Source organism: Piliocolobus tephrosceles, chromosome 10 (assembly GCF_002776525.5).
Source record: "Piliocolobus tephrosceles isolate RC106 chromosome 10, ASM277652v3, whole genome shotgun sequence".
Classification (NCBI taxonomy): Eukaryota; Metazoa; Chordata; class Mammalia; order Primates; family Cercopithecidae; genus Piliocolobus; species Piliocolobus tephrosceles.
The window spans coordinates 35,958,051-35,983,198 of NC_045443.1; the positions used below are offsets into that span (position 1 = coordinate 35,958,051).

General features: G+C 36.7%; 1 protein-coding gene across 1 annotated transcript in view; it reads right to left on the bottom strand.

Moving 5' to 3' along the window:
* Positions 1-25,148, bottom strand: part of KIF21A (kinesin family member 21A) — a 164,898-nt gene that overhangs the window by 2,586 nt on the left and 137,164 nt on the right. Inside the window, exons 28-33 of the mRNA XM_023182833.2 lie at positions 22,021-22,157; positions 20,204-20,384; positions 18,250-18,414; positions 15,055-15,172; positions 6,600-6,770; positions 5,120-5,319 (exon numbers count right to left, since the gene is read on the bottom strand). Coding sequence (XP_023038601.1) covers positions 5,120-5,319; positions 6,600-6,770; positions 15,055-15,172; positions 18,250-18,414; positions 20,204-20,384; positions 22,021-22,157 — 972 coding nt within the window. The remainder of the gene's footprint in view (positions 1-5,119; positions 5,320-6,599; positions 6,771-15,054; positions 15,173-18,249; positions 18,415-20,203; positions 20,385-22,020; positions 22,158-25,148) is intronic.

A 25,148-nucleotide genomic window follows, 5' to 3' on the forward strand; every position in this document is an offset into this window, starting at 1 on the left:
CCTTCCTTCCTTCCTTCCTTCCTTCCTTCCTTCCTTCCTTCCTTCCTCCTTTCCTTTCCTTTCCTTTCCTTTCCTTCCCTTTCCCTTTCCCTTTCCCTTTCCCTTTCTCTCTCTCTCTCTCTCTCTCTTTCTTTCTTTCTTTCTTTCTTTCTTTCTTTCTTTCTTTCTTTCTTGACAAAATCTCGCTCTGTTGCCAGGCTGGAATGCAGTGGCGCGATCTCAGCTCCTCTGCGCCACCTCCGCCTCCTGGGTTCCAGCGATTCTCCTGCCTCAGCCTCCTGAGCGGCAGGGACTACAGGCGCATGCCACTATGCCTAGCTAAGTTTTTTGCATTTTTAGTACAGACGAGGTTTCACCATGTTGGCCAGTCTTGATCTCTTGGCCTCATGATCCACCTGCCTCAGCCTCCCCAAAGTGCTGGGATTACAGGCATGAGCAACTGCACCCACCCTGGGATATACTTTAAAAAAAAAAAAAAAAAAAAGTCTCGTTCTGTCGCCCAGGCTGGAGTGCAGTGACTCCATCTCTGCTCACCGCAAGCTCCACCTCCCGGGTTCACACCATTCTCCGGCCTCAGCCTCCCGAGTAACTGGGACTACAGGTGCCCACCACCACGCCCAGCTAATTTTTTTGTATTTTCAGCAGAGACATGTTAGCCAGGATGGTCTCGATCCCCTGACCTCATGATCCGCCCGCCTCGCCCTCCCAAAGTGCTGGGATTACAGGCGTGAACCACTGCACCTTGCCAGGATATGCTGCTTTAAAAAAACAAAAATAAAATTTAAAAGCTCAAACCTTTTGCCTTTGTAGATCATGTATTCTAGCAACAGGAGACAGACAATAAACCATAATAAATGATTAAACTATAGAGTATATTAGAAGGTGATTAGTGCCACAGGGGTGAAAAAAAAAGGAGAGCACAGCCAAGGGGACCAGGAGTGCTAGGCGATAGGCGAGATTACAATTTTAAATAAAATGGCCAGGATACTTTTACTGAGGAAGAAAGACTTGCGGGGTCAGGACATTTGAGAGAAAAACATTCCAGGCCAAAAGAGCAGCTAGGGCAAATACCCTCGGGCAGGAGTGGCTTTGGAATGTTCAAGGACCAGCAAAGAGGTTATTGGGGTTGCAAGAAAAGGACAAGCCAGAGGGTACCAGATGATATGGCAAGGGTGAAAACAGATGTTCAGAGGGCAAAATCAAGTATGGACTCAACTCTTAAGTGAAATGGAGGACGACTGTAGGGTTTTGAATAGAGAAGGAATATGATCTAACTTATGCTTTTAAAGGATCATTCTAGATTTTGTGTTGAGTGTAGACTACATATGAGCAAAGGACTTTGTTTAGAAGGCTATTATAGCAATCCAAGAGCTGATGGTGATTAAGTCTGGTGAAGAAGTAGAGGGTGTGGTAAGAAGTGGTTAGATTCTAGACATAATTTAAAGGTAGAACTAACAGGACTTGATGATGGATTAGATATGAAGTACAAAAGAAGGGGAGAAATGAAAGGCTCTGTCCTGAGTACAGAAATGTCAGGGAAGCCATCAACTGTGATGGAGAAGGTTGTAGAATGAGTAGGTTTCTTGAAAAGATTAGGAGTTCAATTTTGGATATGTTAAGTTTGAGATGATTAAATTTCCACTACTAGCCATGAGTAACTCACACCAGGTTAACCCCCCTATTGTAAACAAAGAGAAAACCTGACAAAATTTATGGAGCAGCTGTTTTCAGACATTGGGCAACAGGCAATGCGAGGCTGTGATCCTGGAGAAAAGGGAAACAAAGAAGATGCTGTGTGATAGCCCCGGCTGTCTGCCTGGAAGCATTTTGAATACCACAGCAAAGTGAGAGGGAACCCAAGAAGAGAATCACAGGAGCACTTAGTTGAAGAAACAGAAAACAAAATCCAGAAAGTAGAGAAGAGGAGAGATCTATGCAGGGAAAGAACTCTACAAATCTACATGGGGTCTCCTAAAGTCTTTGACTGAATGTTAAGTTGTACATGAGTAGAGTGCAACTATAAGGTCAGACAACAAACAGCTACCAGGGAGCTATATATTGAAAACCTCCCAGAGTTCATAGAGGGCTATGAGATGTTCAATTTCTGACCAGGTATAGTAGAGAGATACCACTGCACACCTGGGACATTCAGTAGAATTGCAGGAAGAGTTAAACTTTCACAGGACAGCCAACTAACCCCAGAGTAATGGCTACTCTAGACCTACCTAATAAAGGTTAAAAACAAGTGTTAAAAACTTAGAACTGAACCACAAGTAATCCAATTGCCTGATAAACAAAGCCTGAAACTCCTTAAAGGAATACAAAGTACAACAAAATTGAGATACCCAAAATATTACAATGTCTAACATTTAATAAAATATTACTTGACATGAAAAGCAGCAGAAGACAATGACACCAGTAATTATGAGAAAAATCAATGATATCAGATCCATAAATGACAGGTATGATGAAATTATCTATGTAAGTTATAAAGTGCCTCAGTTTTCCTACTTGTAAAATAGAGATTACAATAACAATACTTAACTTCTAGAGTTATTCTAAGGACTAAATGAGTTAATGTCTGCAAAGCACTTAGAACAATGCCTCGCACATAGTAAGCACTATATAATATTTGTTAAATAACAAATAAGTAGAACTAATTTTTTAAAAGTCTTTCTCATTTTCTTGGTTATTTTCCTGTGATTTTGAAAACATGTAGTAGACATATTTGCATGCGATATACACTGAGAAAGCTGAGAAAAAGTTTAGCTCTTCATCTGCACAGCAAAATAAACTATCAATAGAGTAAACAGAGAACCTACAGAATGGGAGACAATATTTGCAAACTATGAATCTGACAAAGATCTAATATCCAGCATCTTAAGAACTTAAACAAATTTACTAGGAAAAAAACAATCAACCCATTTAAAAGTGGGAAAAGGACATGAACAGACTCTTTTCTAAGGAAGACATACATGCTGCTAACTAGAATATGAAAAAAAGCTCAACATTATCAGAGAAATGCAAATCAAAACCACAATGATATACCATCTCACACCAGTCAAAAGGGCTACTATTAAAAAGTCAAAAATAACAGATGTCAACAAGGTTGTGGAAAAAGGGAACACTTATACACTGGTTAGTGGGAATATAAATCAGTTCAACCATTGTGGAAAGCAGTGTGGCAATTCCTGAAAGAGCTAAAAACAGAACTACCATTTGACTCAGCAATCTCATTACTGGGTGTATACCAGAGAAATATAAATCATTCTACCATAAAGACACATGTACACAAATGTTCATAACAGCGCTATTCACAATAGCAAAGACATGGAATCAACCTAAATGCCCATCAATGACAGATTGGATAAAGAAAATGTGGTACATATATACCATGGAATACTATGCAGCCATAAAAATAAATGAGATCACATATTTTGTGGGTACATGGATGGAGCTGGAGACCATTATCCTTAGCAAACAAATGCAGAAACAGAGAACCAAATATCACATGTTCTCTTTTATAAATGGAAGCTAAATGATGAGAACTCATAGACACAAAAAAGGCAACAACAGACACTGGGGCCTACTTGAGGGTGGAGGGTGGCAGTAGGGAGAGGAGCAGAAAAAAATAACTATTGGGTACTGGGCTTAGCACATGGGTGATGAAATAATCTGAACCACAAACACTGGTGACACAAGTTTACCCATATAAAAAACCTGCACATGTACCCCTGAACCTAAAATAAAAGTTTAAAAAAAAAAAAAGCTTAGCTCTTCAAAACTGAGACCATATCCTGGAAGATAAGTAAGTACAATTACATTACATGTCGATCCCCAGGCCTCACTGATATACAATAGTAAGTTTTGTATTGGGTGTCCCACAGTCAATGTGAGATATAACCGGTAAATTTTCAAGGACACAACAAGTTTCCAAGGAAGTAAGCAAAAGTGGTGACTGTTCAGAAAGTAATGCATCTTAGAAATAGCATCAATGAAGCATCAAAGGTAAGCACCTTAGAAAAACAAAATAAATCGGCTCTGATGCACCTTCAAGATGAAAGTAAATCTAAATGAAAAGAGAAATTCAATGGAAACTGCACAAATGCAAAGAAATGACACAGGAATAAAGGCTTCAAAATAAAATCAGGGTGTTCATGCATTTGGGACACCCTGAATAAAGTCAGTGCTCAAATTAAATAGATATATATGGTACACAAACAAAATTGGGAGGTGTTTTAGATAGATATTCACAGGAAATTACATTTTATTTGAATGAGACCTATACTTCACATTATATAATACATACACTTTCATTTTCAAAGTACATATATGTGTACTATATATAATGTCATTCATATATATAAACTGTCATTTTACGGTCACAACATCTTTCTACCTCCTTCAAGTATCTTAAATGTCACTTTTTCCATGAGGCCTTCACTGACCACCCTGTTTTGTAACCCTGCCCTAGGAAAATCCCATCCCCTTTCTCTCTTTTATTTTTCACCACTGCACTTGTCACCATCTAACACATTCTACTTAATGTATTTCCCATTTCTTCTCATAAGAATATAGACTGGGTTTGGAAACTGTTTTGCTCACTGCTCTGTTTCCAGGAGTCTGGAACAATTCCCAGCACTTAGGAGATTCACTGTGAATGAACAAATGAGTCAATCAATCCAGTCATCCACAAGCGGGTGGAAGCAGATATTATTACTATGTATTTATACTTTAAAGGGAGGAGGAAGCAGAGAGAGTTTTTAAATAGTTTGTTCCAAATATGAAGAATGGCAAATTTGTTGCCTTTCTGAAAATAAAAATCTTTAGAAATTAGTCATTATTTTCTAAAAGTCAAAACCATCAAGGAAACATGTGACAGCACACTTCCTAAAATAAGCAGAGTGCTATACAGGAGTAACAGTATTGTCATGTAACTTGGGTGCCTAAATTCAGTGCCCACAGTGTATATCAGAAAATATAAGTAAGACATCTTAAAACAGACATTAGAACGATTATAAGGATTTTGTATATTCAATGTTTTTAGATATTTACAACATATGTATTAAATCTGAACAAAAGCAACCAATATAGAGAAAAATCATATAAGAAAACTTACTCAGCTGCAGTAAAAATGTGGGTGGAATTAACACATATGGCATTGATAGGACTATCATGACCTTTCATCTCTCCAACTGGCATAAAAGTATCCATGTTCCAGACTTTCAAAATGCCCCCTCTGCAGCCACTGAGCAAAACTGGGTGGTCTGGCACTACTCCCAGGGCACAGACCCAATCCTTATGTGCATTTGGAACTTGCTAAAAGAAAAAAAGTGAAATTAGCAGCTTAAGGAGAGCTTCCAAACTGACATTTTCACATGAAAATAAACTGAAAAACATTTTGTTGCAAAACCTAATATTCGGAATTGCCTGAATAAAGTTTACTTTCTATGCAATCACTCTTAGTGATTTAAAGAAATAAATGGGTAATTTGCTTCCCAACTTGCCTCACTAATTTTCATCATTGTTATCAGCATTTAAGGGCTATAATCTACAGAATGTAAAAGATCCTGAAAGTATATAGAATTTTCGAGCATCATATCCTCTTCATGGGCAGTAAATATCTTACCTTTCTCCAAAATGTATTAAATAAAGCAAGTTTGAAAACTGCAACCTTGTATGTGGATTATAAGGACTGGCTCATAATATCACTAGTTTAAACTTTCAATAGAGAATATAGAGGCCTGAAGATTTCTGCAGAAGACCAGAGGTAATCTATATATTTTATGATGAGTAAACAATAATTACAAGATTAGACTATTTGACTACACTTCATGCATAAATGTATTTATATGCAAAATATAAAATTATAATCATGAATGTATGTTTATTTTTAAAAAGCTTTTTAATGTAACACTGTATATGTATCTTTTGCCAAGTTTTTCCTATTAATATTTATGTTTCTTATTTGTTTGGTTTTCATCTGCTGATTATAAGCAGGAAAGTGGAAGCAACTACTACATATACATACCCACACATATGTATATATAAGGAAAAACTTGAAATTGAAAAGAATTTAATCTGTTAACTAATTTCTTTTCCAGGGAATTAGGAAAAGACACCAATATTTGAATTTATTCAACCCAACTATCATTTTGTAGGAAATGAGAGAACCACCACTCTTAGATGCATGAAAATGCTCTTACAGATAAGGAATTATTTATATTACTCTTGACTTTAGCTAAACTTAGAACTCTTTGGAATATGTGTACATAAAACAAAAGCAAAACAAAATGAGAAACTGCAACTGCACTACTCCCAGGCTGATTTTATTTAATAAACACATGCATGGAGCAACCCTAGATCTTTCAACTCTTATCAGCATCTCTTCTCTTATCTAGCAGGTATTATTCAATGTTGAATGTTTCCCTTCTCCCAGTGAAGAACTCTGGGGAGGATGAAACATTCTTCAAGAAAAAGGCCTGATTAATATTATCCATAAATGATAAAAATCTACATAGAAACTCTTCAAGTTCTTCTACAGGCTACAGGATTGTGTTGAAATGCCCACTCTAAACCATGAAAAGGTTCTGCATTACCTGAAGAAGGTCTTTTTGAGTTAAGTCCCATTTCTTGATTCCATTATCTCTAGACCCGCTAAATAGGTTATCCCCTTGAATGGTTAGTGCTTCTATGCCATCATAATGAGGGGGTTCAAAATTGTGGGTAGGACTCACAGTACCAAGAGCTCCTTCTGTAACATCAAACATCTAGAAAGGTAGAAACAAAGCAGTTATCCTATTTAACTTGCAAACAAACACAAATATTTGTACAGTCCTAGAAACACATACACATGTATGATAATCAGACATGACTTGTTTTGTTACCTACTGTTTCTGGTTTGTTAAATTTTTTCTTTTTACTTATTTTATTTATTATTTTGAGATGAGGTCCCACTATGTTTCCCAGGCTGGAGTGCAGTGCTTATTCACAGGTGCAATCATACTGCACAGCTGCTTTAACTTCAGGCTCAAGCGATCCACTTACCTCAATCTCCCAAGTAGCTGGGATTACAGGCGTTCATCATGGCCCTAGATCTTAATTATTGTTTTGTTTTGTTATTTGTTGTTATGGAAGTTTTATTAAGTTAATTAAGTTAACCTGACATGAATGACAACTGAGGATAAACCAGTGCCCTTTTTTTAACACTACTTTTGCTTGCATGTTACATGCTTTGTGTCTGTAGGTTTTTAAGAAAGGAAACCAGGGAGTGCGCCCAAGAGGGCCGAATAGGAACAGCTCCAGCCTCCAGCTCCCAGTGTGAGTGACACAGAAGATGGGTGATTTCTGCATTTTCAACTGAGGTACCAGGTTCATCTCACTGGGGCGTGTCGGACAGTTGGCACTGGTCCATGGGTGCAGCCCGACCAGCGAGAGCTGAAGCAGGGCGAGGCATCGCCTCACCTGGGAAGCACAAGGGGGAAGGGAATTCCTTTTCCTAGCCAAACGAAATTGAGACACACAACACCTGGAAAATCGGGTAACTCCCACCCTAATACTGCGCTTTACCAAGGGTCTTAGCAAATGGCAGACCAGGAGATTATATCCCACACCTGGCCCAGAGGGTCCCACACCCATGGAGCCTCCCTCATTGCTAGCACAGCAGTCTGAGATCTAACTGCAAGGTGGCAGCCAGGCTGGGTGAGGGGCCATTGCTGAGGCTTAAGTAGGTAAACAAAGCCACCTGAAAGCTCGGATTGGGTGGAGCCCACCACAGCTCAAGGAGGCCGGCCTGCTGCCTCTGTAGACTCCTCCTCTGGGGGCAGGGCATAGCTAAACAAAAAGCGGCAGAAACCTCGGCAGAGGTAAATGCCCCTGTCTGACAGCTTTGAAGAGTTGATCTTCAGCAGTGGATCTCCCAGCACGGAGGTTGAGATCTGAGAACAGACAGACTGTCTGCTCAAGTGGGTCCCTGACCCCTGAGTAGCCTAACTGGGAGACATCCCCCACTAGGTGCAGAACAACACCTCACATATTACACGGCAGGGTACACCCCTGAGACGAAGCTTCCAGAGAAAGAATCAGACAGCAACACTCACTATTCAGTAATAGTCTATCTTCTGCAGCCTCCGCTGCTGATACCCAGGCAAACAGGGTCTGGAGTGGACCTCAAGCAAACTCCAACAGACCTACAGCTGAGGGTCCTGACTGTTAGAAGGAAAACTAAGAAACAGAAAGGACATCCACACCAAAACCCCATCAGTACGTCACCATCATCAAAAACCAAAGGCAGATAAAACCACAAAGATGGGGAAAAAGCAGTGCAGAAAAGATGGAAATTCAAAAAATCAGAGCGCATCTCCCCCTCCAAAGGAACGCAGCTCATTGCCAGCAGTGGAACAAAGCGGGAGAGTGAATGACTTTAACGAGTTGAGAGAAGAAGGCTTCAGTTGATCAAACTTCTCAGAACTAAAGTAGGAACTACATAACCAATGCAAAGAAACTAAAAACCTTGAAAAAAGAATGGATAAATGAATAACTAGAATAATCAATGCAGAGAAGACCTTAAAAGAACTGATAGAGATGAAAATCATAACATGAGAACTATGTGACAAATGGACAAGCTTCAATAACCGACTCAATCAACTGGAAGAGTATCAGTGACTGAAGATCAAATGAATGAAATGAAGTGAGAAGAGAAGTCTAAAGAAAAAAGAGGAAAAAGAAATGAACAAAGCCTCCAAGAAGCATGGGATTATGTGAAAAGACCAAATTTACGTATGATTAGTGTACCTGAAAGTGATGGGGAAAATGAAACCAAGTTGGAAAACACTCTGCAGGGTATCATCCATGAGAACTTCCCCAACCTAGTAAGGCAGGCCAACATTCAAATTCAGGAAATACAGAGAACACCACAAAGATACTCCTCGAGAAGAGCAACTCCAAGATACACAATTGTCAGATTCACCAAAGTTGAAATGAAGGAAAAAATCTTAAGGGCAGCCAGAGAGAAAGGTCGGGTTACATACAAAGAGAAACCTATCAGACTAACAGCAGATCTCTCTGCAGAAACTCTACAAGCCAGAAGAGAGCAGGGGCCAATATTCAAATTCTTAAAGAAATGAATTTTCAACTCAGAATTTCATATCCAGCCAAACTAAGTTTCATCAGTGAAGGAGAAATAAAATCCTTTACAGACAAGTAAATGCTTACAGATGTTGTCACCACCAGGCCTGCCCTACAAGAGATCCTGAAGGAAGCACTAAACACGGAAAGGAACAACAGGTACCAGCCATTGCAAAAACATGTCAAAATGTAAAGTCCATTGATGCTAGGAAGAAACTGCATCAATTAGCAAGCAAAATAACCAGCTAATATCATAATGACAGGATCAAGTTCACATATAACAATATTAACCTTAAATGTAAATGGAATAAATGATCCAATTAAAAGACACAGACTGGCAAACTGGATAAAGAGTCAAGACTCATCAGTTTGCTGTATTCAGGAGACCCATCTCACATGCACAGACACACATAGACTCAAAATAAATGGCTGGAGGAAGATCTACCAAGCAAATGGAAAACAAAAAAAAAGTAGGGGTTGCAATCCTAGTCTCTGATAAAACAGACTTTAAACCATCAAAGATCAAAAGAGACAAAGAAGGCCATTACATAATGGTAAAGGGATCAATTCATCAGGAAGAGCTAACTATCCTAAATATATATATGCACCCAATACAGGAGCACCCAGATTCATAAAGCAAGTCCTTAGAGACTTACAAAGAGACTTAGACTCCCATACAATAATAATGGGAGACTTTAACTCCCCACTGTCAACATTAGACAGATCAATGAGACAGAAAGTTAACAAGGATATCCAGGAATTGAACTCAACTCTGCACCAAGTGGACCTAATAGACATCTACAGAACTCTCCAATCCAAAGCAACAGAATATACATTCTTCTCAGCATCACATCGCACTTATTCCAAAATTGACCACATAACTGGAAGTAAAGCACTCCTCAGCAAATGTAAAAGAACAGAAATTATAACAAACTTTCTCTCAGACCACAGTGCAATCAAACTAGAACTCAGGACTAAGAAACTCAATCAAAACCGCTCAACTACATGGAAACTGAACAACCTGCTCCTGAATGACTACTGGGTACATAACGAAATGAAGGCAGAAATAAAGATGTTCTTTGCAACCAATGAGAACAAAGATACAACATACCAGAATCTCTGGGACACATTTAAAGCAGTGAGTAGAGGGAAATTTATAGCACTAAATGCCCACAAGAGAAAGCAGGAAAGATCTAAAATTGACACCCTAACATCACAATTAAAAGAACTAGAGAAGCAAGAGCAAACACATTCAAAAGCTAGCAGAAGGCAAGAAATAACTAAGATCAGAGCAGAACTGAAGGAGATAGAGACACAAAAAACCCTCCAAAAAAATCAATGAATCCAGGAGCTGGTTTTTTGAAAAGATCAACAAAATTGATAGACCACTAGCAACACTAATAAAGAAGAAAAGAGAGAAGAATCAAATAGACACAATAAAAAATGATAAAGGGGATATCACCACCGACCCCACAGAAATACAAACTGCCATCAGAGAATACTATAAACACCTCTATGCAAATAAAATAGAAAACCTAGAAGAAATGGATAATTTCCTGGACACTTACACTCTCCCAAGACTAAACTAGGAAGAAGTTGAATCCCTGAATAGACCAATAGCAGGCTCTGAAATTGAGGCAATAATTAATAGCCTACCAACCACAAGAAGTCCAGGACCAGATGGATTCACAACCGAATTCTACCAGAGGTACAAGGAGGAGTTGGTACCATTCCTTCTGAAACTATTCCAATCAATAAAAAAAGAGGGAATCCTCCCTAACTCATTTTACGAGGCCAACATCATCCTGATACCAAAGCCTGACAGAAATACAACAAAAAAAGAGAATTTTAGACCAATATCCCTGATGAACATCGATGCAAAAATCCTCATTAAAATACTGGGAAACCGAATCCAGCAGCACGTCAAAAAGCTTATCCACCATGATCAAGTGGGCTTCATCCCAGGGATGCAAGGTTGGTTCAACATACGCAAATCAATAAACGTAGTCCAGCATATAAACAGAACCAAAGACAAAAACCACAGGATTATCTCAATAGATGCAGAAAAGGCCTTTGACAAAATTCAACAGCCCTTCATGCTAAAAACTCTCAATAAATTCAGTATTGATGGAACGTATCTCAAAATAATAAGAGCTATTTATGACAAACCCACAGCCAATATCATACTGAATGGGCAAAAACTGGAAGAATTCCCTTTGAAAACTGGCACAAGACAGGGATGCCCTCTCTCACCACTCCTATTCAACAAAGTGTTGGAAGTTCTGGCTAGGGCAATCAGGCAAGAGAAAGAAATCAAGGGTATTCAGTTAGGAAAAGAAGAAGTCAAATTGTCCCTGTTTGCAGATGACATGACTGTATATTTAGAGAACCCCACTGTCTCAGCCCGAAATCTCCTTAATCTGATAAGCAACCTCAGCAAAGTCTCGGGATACAAAATCAATGTGCAAAACTCACAAGCATTCTTATACACCAGTAACAGACAAACAGAGAGCCAAATCATGAATTATTCCCATTCACAATAGCTTCAAAGAGAATAAAATACCTAGGAATCCAACTTACAAGGGATGTAAGGAACCTCTTCAAGAAGAACTACAAACCACTGCTCAGTGAAATAAAAGAGGACACAAACAAATGGGGGAACATACCATTCTCATGGATAGGAAGAATCAATATTGTGAAAATGGCCATACTGCCCAAGGTAATTTATAGATTCAATGCCATCCCCATTAAGCTACCAATGACTTTCTTCACAGAATTGGAAAAAATTGCTTTAAAGTTCATATGGAACCAAAAAAGAGCCCGCATTGCCGAGGCAATCCTAAGCCAAAAGAAAAAGCTGGAGGCATCATGCTACCTCACTTCAAACTATACTACAAGGCTACAGTAACCAAAACAGCATGGTACTGGTACCAAAACAGAGATACAGACCAATGGAACAGAACAGAGCCCTCAGAAATAATACCACACATCTACAGTCATCTGATCTTTGACAAACTGGACAAAAACAAGAAATTGGGAAAGGATTCCCTATTTAATAAATGGTGCTGGGAAAATTGGCTAACTGTAAGTAGAAAGCTGAAACTGGATCCTTTCCTTACTCCTTATATGAAAATTAATTCAAGATGGATTAGAGACTTAAATGTTAGACCTAAAACCATAAAAACCCTAGAAGAAAACCTAGGTAATACCATTCAGGACATAGGCATAAGCAAGGACTTCATGTCTAAAACACCAAAAGCAATGGCAACAAAAGCCAAAATTGACAAATGGGATCTAATTAAACTAAAGAGCTTCTGCACAGCAAAAGAAACTACCATCAGAGTGAACAGGCAACCTACAGAATGGGAGAAAATTTTTGCAATCTACTCATCTGACAAAGGGCTAATATCCAGAACCTATAAAGAACTCAATCAAATTTACAAGAAAAAAACCACCCCATCAAAAACTGGGCAAAGGATATGAACAGACACTTCTCAAAAGAAGACATTCATACAGCCAACAGACACATGAAAAAATGCTCATCATCACTCGCCATCAGAGAAATGCAAATCAAAACCACAATGAGATACCATCTCACACCAGTTAGAATGGCAATCATTAAAAAGTCAGGAAACAACAGGTACTAGAGAGGATGTGCAGAAATAGGAACACTTTTACACTGTTGGTGGGACTGTAAACTAGTTCAACCATTGTGGCAATTCCTCAAGGATCTAGAACTAGAAATACCATTTGACCCAGCCATCCCATTACTGGGGATATACCCAAAGGATTATAAGTCAGGCTGCTATAAAGACACATGCACACGTATATTTATTGTGGCACTATTCACAATAGCAAAGACTTGGAATCAACCCAAATGTCCATCGGTGACAGACTGGATTAAGAAAATGTGGCACATATACACCATGGAATACTATGCAGCCATAAAAAAGGATGACTTCGTGTCCTTTGTAGGGACATAGATGCAGCTCGAAACTATCATTCTCAGCAAACTATTGCAAGAACAGAAAACCAAATACCGCATGTTCTCACTCATAGGTGGGAATTGAACAATGAGATCACCTGGACACAGGAAGGGGATCATCACACACCGGATCCTATTGTGGGGAGCGGGTAGTGGGGAGGGATAGCATTAGGAGATATACCTAATGTAAATGACGAGTTAACGGGTGCAGCACACCAACATGGCACATGTATACATATGTAACAAACCTGCATGTTGTGCACATGTACCCTAGAACATAAAGTATAATAATAATAAAAAAATGCCCTTGGCTTCTTCTTGGCTTGCACCAAGTCTAATTTAAAAACAGCACAAACATGAAGAGACTTTCTTATATAATGCTCTGAAATGCCTCACACCACCATGAAGAAGTTGTTATAAATGGGTACACACAGCTATAAAATACTCCACATATGCCTGCTTGGGACACATAGCTAAGAATATGACTCACTTCAGAGTACAATGGAGGAAGGCAGTTTAGTATTGTTAAACATCTGAATGGAATTTCAAATAGATCTGAGTTCAAGTCCTGGGCAAGTTGCTTAAATGCTTTGGACTTCAGTTTTCTTTTTACAAAATGGGCTCATGGATCCTACCTACCCAATAGTTGCTGGAGATGCTGATAAGCTTAAGTGATGAGATGCATGAAAAGTACTTGGCACATAGTAAATGCTCAATAAATAAAGAATGTTCTCTATGAAAAAAAAAAAGAAAGGAAACCATATTTTTTTATGTATAACTGCACAAATGATATGTTTAATAATAAAAATATTACACAACTATCCAGTTGAAATTCAATAAAAATTAGGGTTATTATTTAATGACTATTAGGTAACTTTGCAGTCCCAGAGGTCATCTCCAATTCCCCAAAGCTGCTGTTCAAAACCTTTTCACCTTCCTCAGTTGCCCTCATCTCTCTTGGCCCATAACCTTGTGCTTTCCTGAAAAGGCTAGTGTAATAAAAAATAAACTTTTTAGACAATCTCTTCCATTCTAAAGGTTTCTTTTTATCTTCAAACTTCTTCTTATCCTTCCCTTCTTTATCAGAAGCTAAAGTATACTTACTTATCTTCAATGTTCACATCTATGATCTAACTCCCCCTACCACCTTCATCAATTGCCACCACTTTAGTTTTCTCCTCACTCATTCCCTCTCCACTAAGCCCAATTCCTAAGTACATAAATATGTTCATGTCTCTAGGATATAAAATGCTCCTTTCTTAACCATTCTATTTTCAAGTCATTAACCCATTTCTCATATCTTAATCAAAGTTTCTAGAATGAGTACTTACATTCTTCCTACCTCTCTTTCTTACCTTCTTCCTATTGGTTCTCACAGATATTCCCCAAGGCTGAGTTCCCAGTCAACTTCTCTCCACCTTGGCCACATCATCAACTCTTAACTCCTGGAACATCTGGTTCTCTTTGAATGGCTCCCAAACCTACATCTCTAGTCACAATTTAAACTCTAGACTTGAATTTCTAATGGCCTTCTAGCCATGTGAATTTCCTTTATTAGTATTTCATTTAACATTTAAATTTAACATTTTTAGAATCAAACTGTGCATCTTTCCTTACCTTACCTGCTAATTTCAAAAAATTCTGAAGATCATAATATTTTCCGGATAAAAGATCTTGACAATAAGACTCATGTATGAGTTGGAAGACTGAGCTAAAAGAGCTTTAAAATTGTTTCCAACCTTTCTTCTATGAAAAATGAGAATGCATGATTGAATAATAAGACGATAAAACCACTAACTATGAATGAGGAAAAGATTAAAAAGAAAAAGCAAAGACTAGAAAGGAAGAAAGAAAATTAAGAGAAAGAGGTCCTAGATGAATCTGAATACTTCAAAATTATCACCTAATAGACAAATATAATTCAGAAAGTCTCTTATACATACTTTGATGTAATGATCCTTGGAGCCAGTGATGATTAGATCTTGTCCATTGGAAATCTGATCCACAGTAAGGCACATAACAGGGCCTAGGTGTCCTGTTAACTTTCCTGTAGACTGAAACCTTTAAAAATAAAGAATAATGGTTTTATTTAAAAATATTTCTTATGGGACTAAGCCTCAACATAGACAACCTACATTCTTTCATAAAACAGTTCACTTTTTTTTTCTTTTTATATGTTTAGAGATGGGGTCTTGGGCCGGGTGCGGTGGCTTATGCCTGTAATCCCAGCACTTTGGGAGGCCAAGGCGGGCAGACCACCTGAGGCCAGGAGTTTGAGACCAGCCTGGCCAACATGGTGAAACCCTGTCTCTACTAAAAATACGAAAATTAGCTGATGTGGTGGTGGGTGCCTGTAATCCCAACTACTCAGGAGACTGAGGCAGGAGAATCGCTTGAACCTGGGAGGGGGAGGTTGCAGTGACCCAAGATCATGCCACTGCACTCCAGCTTGGGCGACAGAGCGAGAATCCATCTCAAGAAAAAAAAAAAAAAAAAGGGATGGGGTTCCATTATGTTGCCAGGCTGAAGTGCGGTGGCTATTCACAGGCATGATCATGGCGCACTGCAGTCTCAATCTCCTGGCCTCAAGCAATCCTCCTCCCACCTCAGCTTCCCCAGTAGCTGGGACTTACAGGTGTGCATCAACAGCTTTTTTTTTCTTTCTTTCTTTCTTTTGTTTATTGTACTTTCAGTTCTAGGGTACAAGTGTACAACGTGCACGTTTGTTACATATGTATACATGTGTCATGTTGGTGTGCTACATCCATTAACTTGACATTTACATTAGGTGTATCTCCTAATGCTATCCCTCCCCCCACCCCCTACCCCACAACAGGCCCCAGTGTGTGATGTTCCCCTTCCTGTGTCCAAGTGTTCTCATTGTTCAATTCCCACTTATGAGTGAGAACATGTGGTGTTTGGTTTTCTGTCCTTGCAATAGTTTGTTGAGAATGATGGTTTCCAGCTTCATCCATGTCCTTACAAAGTACATGAATCCATCCTTTTTTATGGTTGCATGGTATTCCATAGTGTATATGTGCCACATTTTCTTAATCCAGTCTGTCACCGATGGACATTTGGGTTGATTCCAAGTCTTTGCTATTGTGAATAGTGCCGCAATAAACATACAGCATCACCAGCTTTTTTCATTTTAGCTCCACATCTACGAAACTCTGTTCAAATTAGTCAAAACTAATATAATCTATGATGCAAATGGGAGAGTCATAAATCAGTTATTCTAAAGCTGACTAACATAATTTAGGCAAGCAAAAAGGCAGCAGAAGTCTAAAAAATGATTAATTTTAACTCCAACATAAATCCACCTAAACATTAATCTGCTAAATGTCTGAATAGGACCGATTAGGTCCAATTTGAATTTCAAATAAAATGATGATATCACTGATGTAATTACAAAATCAGTAACAATACTGAGAAAGTAAAATTATTTTATTACACACACATTTTCACAAATACACGTAAGTGCATGTACATCATATATGCACATACATGCACATACATACATACATATATCTATGTACACACATATATGTGTGGATGTGTACATCAGAAAACAAGTGGTCAAAATAATTTCATCAATTATTATAAAGATATGAAAATGACCAGCTATGTGGCTGGTAGAAAACTGGGTAACGTCAGTTGTCAGAGGGTAAGAATGAACCTTTGTTTCATAGTCCTACCTCAAATCAAGCTGCTGGAATAAAGACATGTATCTAGCTTTTAAGATATTACAGTTTCTTGAAAAATATTCTTTTAGTTCCTTTGTTAAGATCTACATTTAATTAGTAATATCTTACTGAAATCAACCAGCAAGTTAAACAGTGCAAAGATTTTGAAAAGCTGGTATCTTTTCTGCCTTGTGTCATGATTTTGACTATTTCTTCTATGGTGCTCTTACTATGAGTCAAATTCAATATCTTTAAGAATAAGCCAAGTCCTCACCTCATTTCTCATTTTCTTAAAAAAGTACTGTTTTCAATTTTCTACATTTTATTTATAATATAGTATTTAGGATCATGGTTTTTCTCTTATCTATTCATCTAAAAATTATGTTTATTATACTTTGTCAGTCATACTGTAACATGCCTTAAATGTTATAAATTATAACACTAGTTTTTCTCAAAGTTTTTCAAAAAAACATCCATTTGATTTACCATTGGCAAATCCCTTCTGGATGAGAGGCACCCCATGTTACCTGAATCGAAAATGTTACTAAGAATCCTGTAATAGCCTGTTTAATGGCCTTTATCCTCCATTATAAGATGAGCTCTAAGAAGGTAGATCAAGGCTGGGCACAGTGGCTCCTGCCTGTAATCCCAGCACTTTGGGAGGCTTAGGTGTCAGAAACATTTGAGCCCAGGAGTTCACAACCAGCCACATTTGTCTTGCTCTATATCACCACACTGTTGGTGCAATGCCTGACATATTTGGGTTGAATAAATATTTGTTAACTAATAAGTCAATGTTAACTAATAAGTCAATGTAAAATTTTGCTGCCAAAATTTTAAGAACTAGAAAACAAGCTAACATAAACACTCAACTAAAGGAAAAAAACTCACACTTCATAGGAAATAAAAATCGAATGAAAGATGTAATGCCTTAAATTTTAATTTATCATTTTTTTCTTTTTAACTATTTTATCTTCTTAATACTTCATAGTTTACATATATTTTATTTTATATTCACAAAAATTCTGTGAGGACTTTATGCTCAAGTTGTTAATTTAATTTTATCAATGAAAACATTTAAGATATAAGATATTTAAGTGATGTTGCAAAAATAACTCTATCAAGAGTACTGGTAAAACTAGGATGAGAATCTTAGCCTCCTTCTAGTATACAATATGACTTGTAGGCAAATATTAAGAAATTGTAATGTTTTAATTTTATTTTTCCCCCATATACTTATTTTCCAAGCAATGGAGATTAAAAAAAGAGAAAATTGTCAGTTTGTTAATAAGGACACAAGAGACATTTAGAAGTATATGCTGAATAAAAAAGCCTATGATTTTACATTAACTTCTGGGGTCATAAAAATTGGACTTCACATGCACTAATGTTATTAATATCTGAAGTTGTATTTGCCATAGGCAAGAGGTATGTTTTCTTAAAAATATCTACCTTTTAAGATCCCACATCCTGACAGCATTTCCGGAAGCAGCATAGAGGAAGGTGCCAGTTGGGTTTAGGGCAATTTGATTGATCTGGTTCTCTCCAGAAGGAATAGCTACTGTTCGACTGGTACTTGCAGAACAAGCATCTCCAAGAGTAACTTGACCTGAAGACCTTAAGAGATACAAACAAAGCAAAAAAGTCACATTCCTGGACTTGGGTTTGGCTTAGAATTCCTTGAATTCCTGGGAAACTGGCTGTAGACAACAACAAGAACAGTGTCCTTTTGTCACTGTACGCATAGTACCTAGCACAGCACCTAACACAGAGTTGGCACATATAAATAAATATTTGGTAAGTGAAGAGATGAATGAATAAAATAAGATTACATGGTTTAAAATTCTTACTTGGTATACTAGTAATTCCAGGCCCTGAGTTAGGAAAGACTAAAACATCTTTCAGAAAAGATGAGATTTTTTTTTTTTTATGTTAAACATAAAAAAAATCAACAAATGGCTGGGTGTAGTGGCTCACGCCTGTAATTCAAGCACTTGGAGGCCAATGCAGGTTGATCACCCGAGGTCAGGAGTTTGAGACCAGCCTGGCCAACATGGTGAAACCCCGTCTATAATAAAAATACAAAACATTAGCTGGGGATGGTGGTGCATGCCTATAGTCCCAGCTACTCGGGAAGCTGAACCTGGGAGGTGGGGGTGGCAGTGAGCCAAGAATGCACCACTGCACTCCACCTTGGATGAGAGAGCAAGACTCCATCTCAAAAAAAAAACAACAAATAATACGTTGCCACAAAACTAATTTATTTTCCTACAGCTTCCAGCAGCACCACCCCCCTCCACCGGAGGGCCAGGCTTACCAATACTCTTTTGTGTATAAGAATTGCCTTTCTGGATTAAAGACAATAGAGATCTTTTGAATTATTTGCAGTTTTCATTTACTTTAACCGAATCATAGATGGAGTATCTAAATATAGCGTATGCCTGTTTCTTCAGATAAATTCTAGGTGAAATTTTTTTTTAATTTTGAAACTTTTTTTTAGCTAACTTCTAAAATATTAAGCCATAATCAATCTTTTCAAATGTGACTTTAGTGATTCAACTGAATTGGTAAATTTCTACCATAAGACATGTTATATCTTAATATACGATATAATAGTAATATTTTTCTACAAGATTTTCAAGACTTGTATTCAGTACAAAGAATAATGTTCTCAAATTACAAAACAGCACTTAAAAATAGTCTCTACTATCTCTACAAATTAGTAAAAATTAACCTTTCTTATGCTCTCTTCTCTCATTTAAATGATTACTGAGTTTACATCAATTTTGATTATTAAAATAATTCATCAATATTACAGCAAAAAGAATCACTTGTTCTACACTTCTAAAGACAAATACGATAATGAGCACAGAAAAAACAAATTCATCCTCCAATTATCCAACATCACCTAGAGTTATGAAATTTGCACTCATACCAAAGCAGTCTCAGTCCTTAAAAAACACTCTCAGCTTTTCAATCTCTGTTAATTAAAGGTTATAAGTACTTCTTCACTGCCTACCATGGTGATTTCAGCCATTTCCCAAGGAATGGTAGTTATTTGAAGCAAGTAATATAAAACATTGAACTCTATCAAATAAGAAATAGCATTAAAATGTAATACCTTATATTTGGGAGGGAGAAAACATGAAATGTATACTTAGTCACTGATCAAATATGGCTTATCCCTTTCTGTTTAATACCAGGCTCTTACACTTCATTTGTCAAATTTTTCCCCCTCTTATTTTATCTGTGCTTTTCATTGTGAACACTTTTAATATCCTCTAGGAAGTGAACAGGTATACAAAAGTTAAAATGCATTTATAGTCCTCTCTTTTCTTATATTTTGTAAAAAAAAAAAAAAGAAGAGATATTCCTCCTTTATGCTATTTGTCTTCAAGTTACTTACGTCAGTGTCCGAATGCACTTTGCTGAATCTCTGATATCCCACACCTTAATATAAGATGTTGATACAGTGAAGACCAAACTGGTATAATTACAATATTTTACAGACACGACATTGTTGGGATGACCCCCTAGTGACATTATTTCCTGCCCAGTCACCAGATTCCATACTTTACAAGTACGATCTAAAACAAACAAATAATAATAATAATAAAAAACACTGTTAATATGAACTACTTTAGGTTCTATTAATAATAAAAATTATTTAAACAATTTCTCTTCTATGGGAAGGAAACGAAAATAGGAATTAACATACAACAAGGATCCTAACATCATCCTTGACCCTCTGCAACAGGCTCAAAGACAAGGTATGTATAAAGGATCAGATAAAAGTCTGGGATGTCTGTTGTATGTATCATGTGGTATTGAAAAAATATTTATTAAAAATTTTGAAACGGTCATAACAAAAGAGTCTTGCTTCAAATTGCCCCTGAATTTAGAGTGGCAGTCTCAGGTCAGCCTCTTCAAAACATTCTTCTCTGATCATATTCCCACCTCCTCACAACATACTCTCTACACTAGTAAACATACACACATTTTTCCTCCCAAGGGTCAATGACTATATAAATTTTATTTTTGACCCAAAAACATAATCACAAAACTATTCTTGTTCTTTTTCTGATGTGTTGAATATCTAGTTATACTGGAGAGATACATTTAATTTGAGTCATTAGAAAAATACAGTATTTTCAAAGAACATTTTTCTTTTAATTAGGGAATTTCTTTTACCTTAAATTCATAAGTTCTAGCTGGGATCTTATACTTCCCTCATAGACAATGAGAAATAAATATTCGCTGATTAAAGTGAATCTTGGACTATCCCTAAATGCTAAAAACTTTTATGAGCTCCCTGAATTCCTGTATATGCTTGCTTTTCACCTTTCTAGCCTCAATGACCAGTACTTCTCTTATACATATTCCATTTTTCAACCCAAGTAGAATTAGTTTCCAAACATGCTCCACTTTGATCTTCATGTCTCTGCTTATGTTATTCTGTAATCTTGATTATTTATTCCTGTCAATATCCAAACCATCCTATAAGGTACATCCTAAATGACTCCTTGTCAAAGCCTTCCTTGTTTCTCACAGCTGTGTATAATTCCTTCCTTTTCCAGAACCCCAAAACTCTTAGTCTAGAATTCTTCAAAGCATTTATAGCTGGTTTCCAGTTACTTGCAATTGTACCAAAGGGGTTAAGAGTGCAGGATTGGAGAAGGGTATACCTAGGTTTCTAATCCTGGTTCTTCCACTTACTAGCTAAATTTACCTGAGAAAAGTATTTATTCACTTGAAGCCTGAGTTTCTTTGTCTACAAAATGAGAATGCAATATGTATCTCATTGAGATTGTTGTGAGAATTAAGTGAGATATATTAGTATTAGCATACTGCCTAGCATAGCCCCGATATGTAGTAAGTGTTGCAGAAATAGTGGTTGCTACGCATCTTATTCTCTTTCCCATATTGTACATTTAAATAGCCTTTTATAGATTTTTATATAATCTGCATTTCAAAATTCAGGACCCTACATGCAGTACATGCCCAAATACCGCAGAGAGATGTATTCTGTCACCAGTGTATTTACAAAACTTCAACAGAGGTTTTACTTGCTGCTCAACTATGCAATAATTTTATATGTTTTACATTCAGGAGTTGAACCAGATGATCTGATTCTTTCTGGTCTTAAATAGCTTTCTAGAGCATGTTAAAAATGTAATTTTTTTAAAAAACTATTAAATATCTACATTAGACAACTACTGGCACCTTTCGATCCAGTGAAGAGGAGATCATCAGTAGAATCCACACAGAGCACAGCTTTTGTATGTCCTTCAGCTATGTGAATACATTGAAGTGGAAAAGCTCTGATTCCTTTTGAAGCTGGAAATGGGTTGATTATGCCCCTAAGGTGGGGAAAAAACAAACAAAGCAAGACTCACTTAAATATCATGAGACTATATCATGAGACTAGTTTTGTTTTTTTCCCCTAACTTTAAGAAGTCTTTATAAGTAAGTAGTAATAAAATCCAGACTGCTGTCTTTTAAGCAAAAGGACAAAGTGTGAAATAGTAATAGTGATGGAGTATATCAACTCATCAGGCATCTGCTAACAGCTACATTCTGCAAAGAGCAAAGACTATAGTACATCTAGATTTTCTTACTAACAATTTCATCTCTCCAAGGTTTAATGAAACCACATTTGGGAATTATTTGAGTGTACTGAATTCTGACAAATAAGGAAGAAGCAGAAATGTCAAATAACAGGAAAACATAATTCTATGTCAAGCTGGGGTGTAAAGAAACATGCTGAAGAAAGTGTAACTTACATGCCACCTAAAATACTAAGAAAGCAGATTTCAGACAAAAATTGAAGATAGGAATAATTGAATGAACAGAAATTCTAAAGGGACAATGGGTCAAAAATGTCAAAAATTTAAAGAAAAAACTGACAATCTCAAAGAAAATTTTAAAAGAATGAGAACTTAACAGTGAATGGATAAAGAAAATGTGGTACATACACACAATGGAGTACTATTCAACCATAAAAAAAGAATGAGATCATATCATTTGCAACAACATAGATAGAACTGGAGACCATTATGTTAAGTAAAATAAGCCAGGCACAGAAAGAGGATATCATTGGATATTCTCACTTATTTATAGGATCTAAAAATCAAACAATTGAACTCATGGATATAGAGAGTAGAAGTATGGTTACCAGAAGCTGGGTAGGGTAGTGGGGGTTGGGAGAGGTGGGGATGTTTAATGGGTACAAAAATAATAGAAAGAATAAGTAAGACTTACTATTTGATAGCCCACAGGGTGACTATAATTGATAATAATTGTACATTTTAAAACTACTAAAAGAGGGTAATTGGATTGTTTGTAACACAAAGGATAATTGCTTGAGGGGATAGCTATCCCATTCTTCACGATATGATTATTGTGCATTGTATGCCTGTACTCAAATGTCTCATGTACCCCATAAACATATATCTACTATGTACCTGCAAAAATAAAAAATTAAAAATTAAAAACAATGACCCTTTTTAGGGAGCTTTCTCATAAATTTGATATTTCTGTAGTTTCTGCTTTATGGCACTGGGCTATGTACTATGGAAATATAAAGATTATCAAAACATTGTCCCTCTCCCAAAGGAGTTTAAGATAAGGTCTGAATTAAAATAATGGTGTTGGGGAGGCTAAAGATGATAATGAATTAAGACATGACAAACAGTCAAACGTACCTTCGCTCAAAGCATTATATGTTTCAAATTATGCTGAATTATGTCCATTATGTAAGACAAATGGCATAATATTAGGATAAATACAGGGATAAAGGAAAACTGTTTTGTTTCCATCTTCTTAATGAAAGAGAAGAATCTTCGAGATGCAAGAGGGCAGAAATGATTAAGAAACGTGAACCCAAGATAAGTTAGAGCTGCCAATGGAGATTTATTCAATAAATTCAGGTATTTCTGTTTTTAAATCATTATATCACAGGATTTTGAAAGTATACGCCATTGTGTAGGCAAAATCCTTGTCAGTACTCTAAGAAATCACAAAGATCAAAAAAAGGGACAAAACATGTAGACCTGATCTTCCAAAAAGCAGGAAAAATGTGGAATTCAGAAACTCAACTTCTTGTTGAGTCTCACAGAGGAATACATTAAGCAAATCACTATCCACTTAAAAATAAATGCTCACCAACAAAAGATAACATGGGCTCATCAATCTCATGGGGAAAGTTTTTTGTACGGTTAATAGATACCAATTTAAGGGAATGTCTATTCACAATATATGTTGACTTGTGGACAGTGTGAATAAGTATGGAACTGTCAGAGTAAAGTATTTCCACAGGTAGTTGAAGAGTCACACCTAACGAGTCAAGGTCACAGCTGATCTGGAAGATCTTTAGTATCTAGTCAATCTTTCCCTAGCCCTAGGGAGAAGTGGCATACTTATTAAAGGGATATATTAAGGAGCTGGACATTATATTGCCTGAACAAAATCACTGAAACAAAATTCATTTATTTTATATGCCTACTCACTATCAATGATTTGTTTAATAGAAATAAATATTTCAGGAGAAAGACAGCGATAGACTTACTGCATTCTATGTAGGCCTTATATGGAATGAGGTGTAGTTTTAGATGTCCCATTTTAAGAAGAACATTGAAAAATTGGAGCCTTTATAAAACAGTAGAAGCAGAATGAAGGATCTGTAGACTATATTACATAAGGAACAGATGATGAAACTATTGAGCTGATAAAATAACATTTACTGGAGAGAGGATACAATAGCATAATTTAAAAGCGCTGAATATTTGAAGAGCTGTCATATATAAACAAAAAGATACGTAAAATTAATTCTGGTAAGGTAAAAAAGGGCTGATGAAGACTAACAAATGGAAATTTAAAGGAGGTAAATTTAGAGTTGGGGAGAAAAAACATTTGTTTTTAGGGTCTGGTTATAATGATCACAAAAGTGATAGGAGTTTCTTATCCCTATAAACGACATAAGGAATTATTATCTTTGGATATATAATTATGAAATCTGATGCCATGATTTGCATACATGTGTCAATTTGAGATTACTGAAACTGATGCTCAGTAATTTATAATCTAACAATTTAACCAGATTAAAACTGAAACTGGAGCAAGACCCATTCAAAAGTCTGAATCTGCCATTTTGAAATTTTGATGCCTTAAGGTTCACAGATACAAACTGAAGCCATCAAATTTAAAAATATGGCTTCAAATATTGAAAAGGTATGATTTTAAAGAATAGTAGGTTGCTACTTTGCTACTGTTAATTCTCAAACAGAAAATATATATGTATGTATAGGTCAAAAAGCTGGTTGTAAGAAAACAATTCATGTTAACAGCCTAAG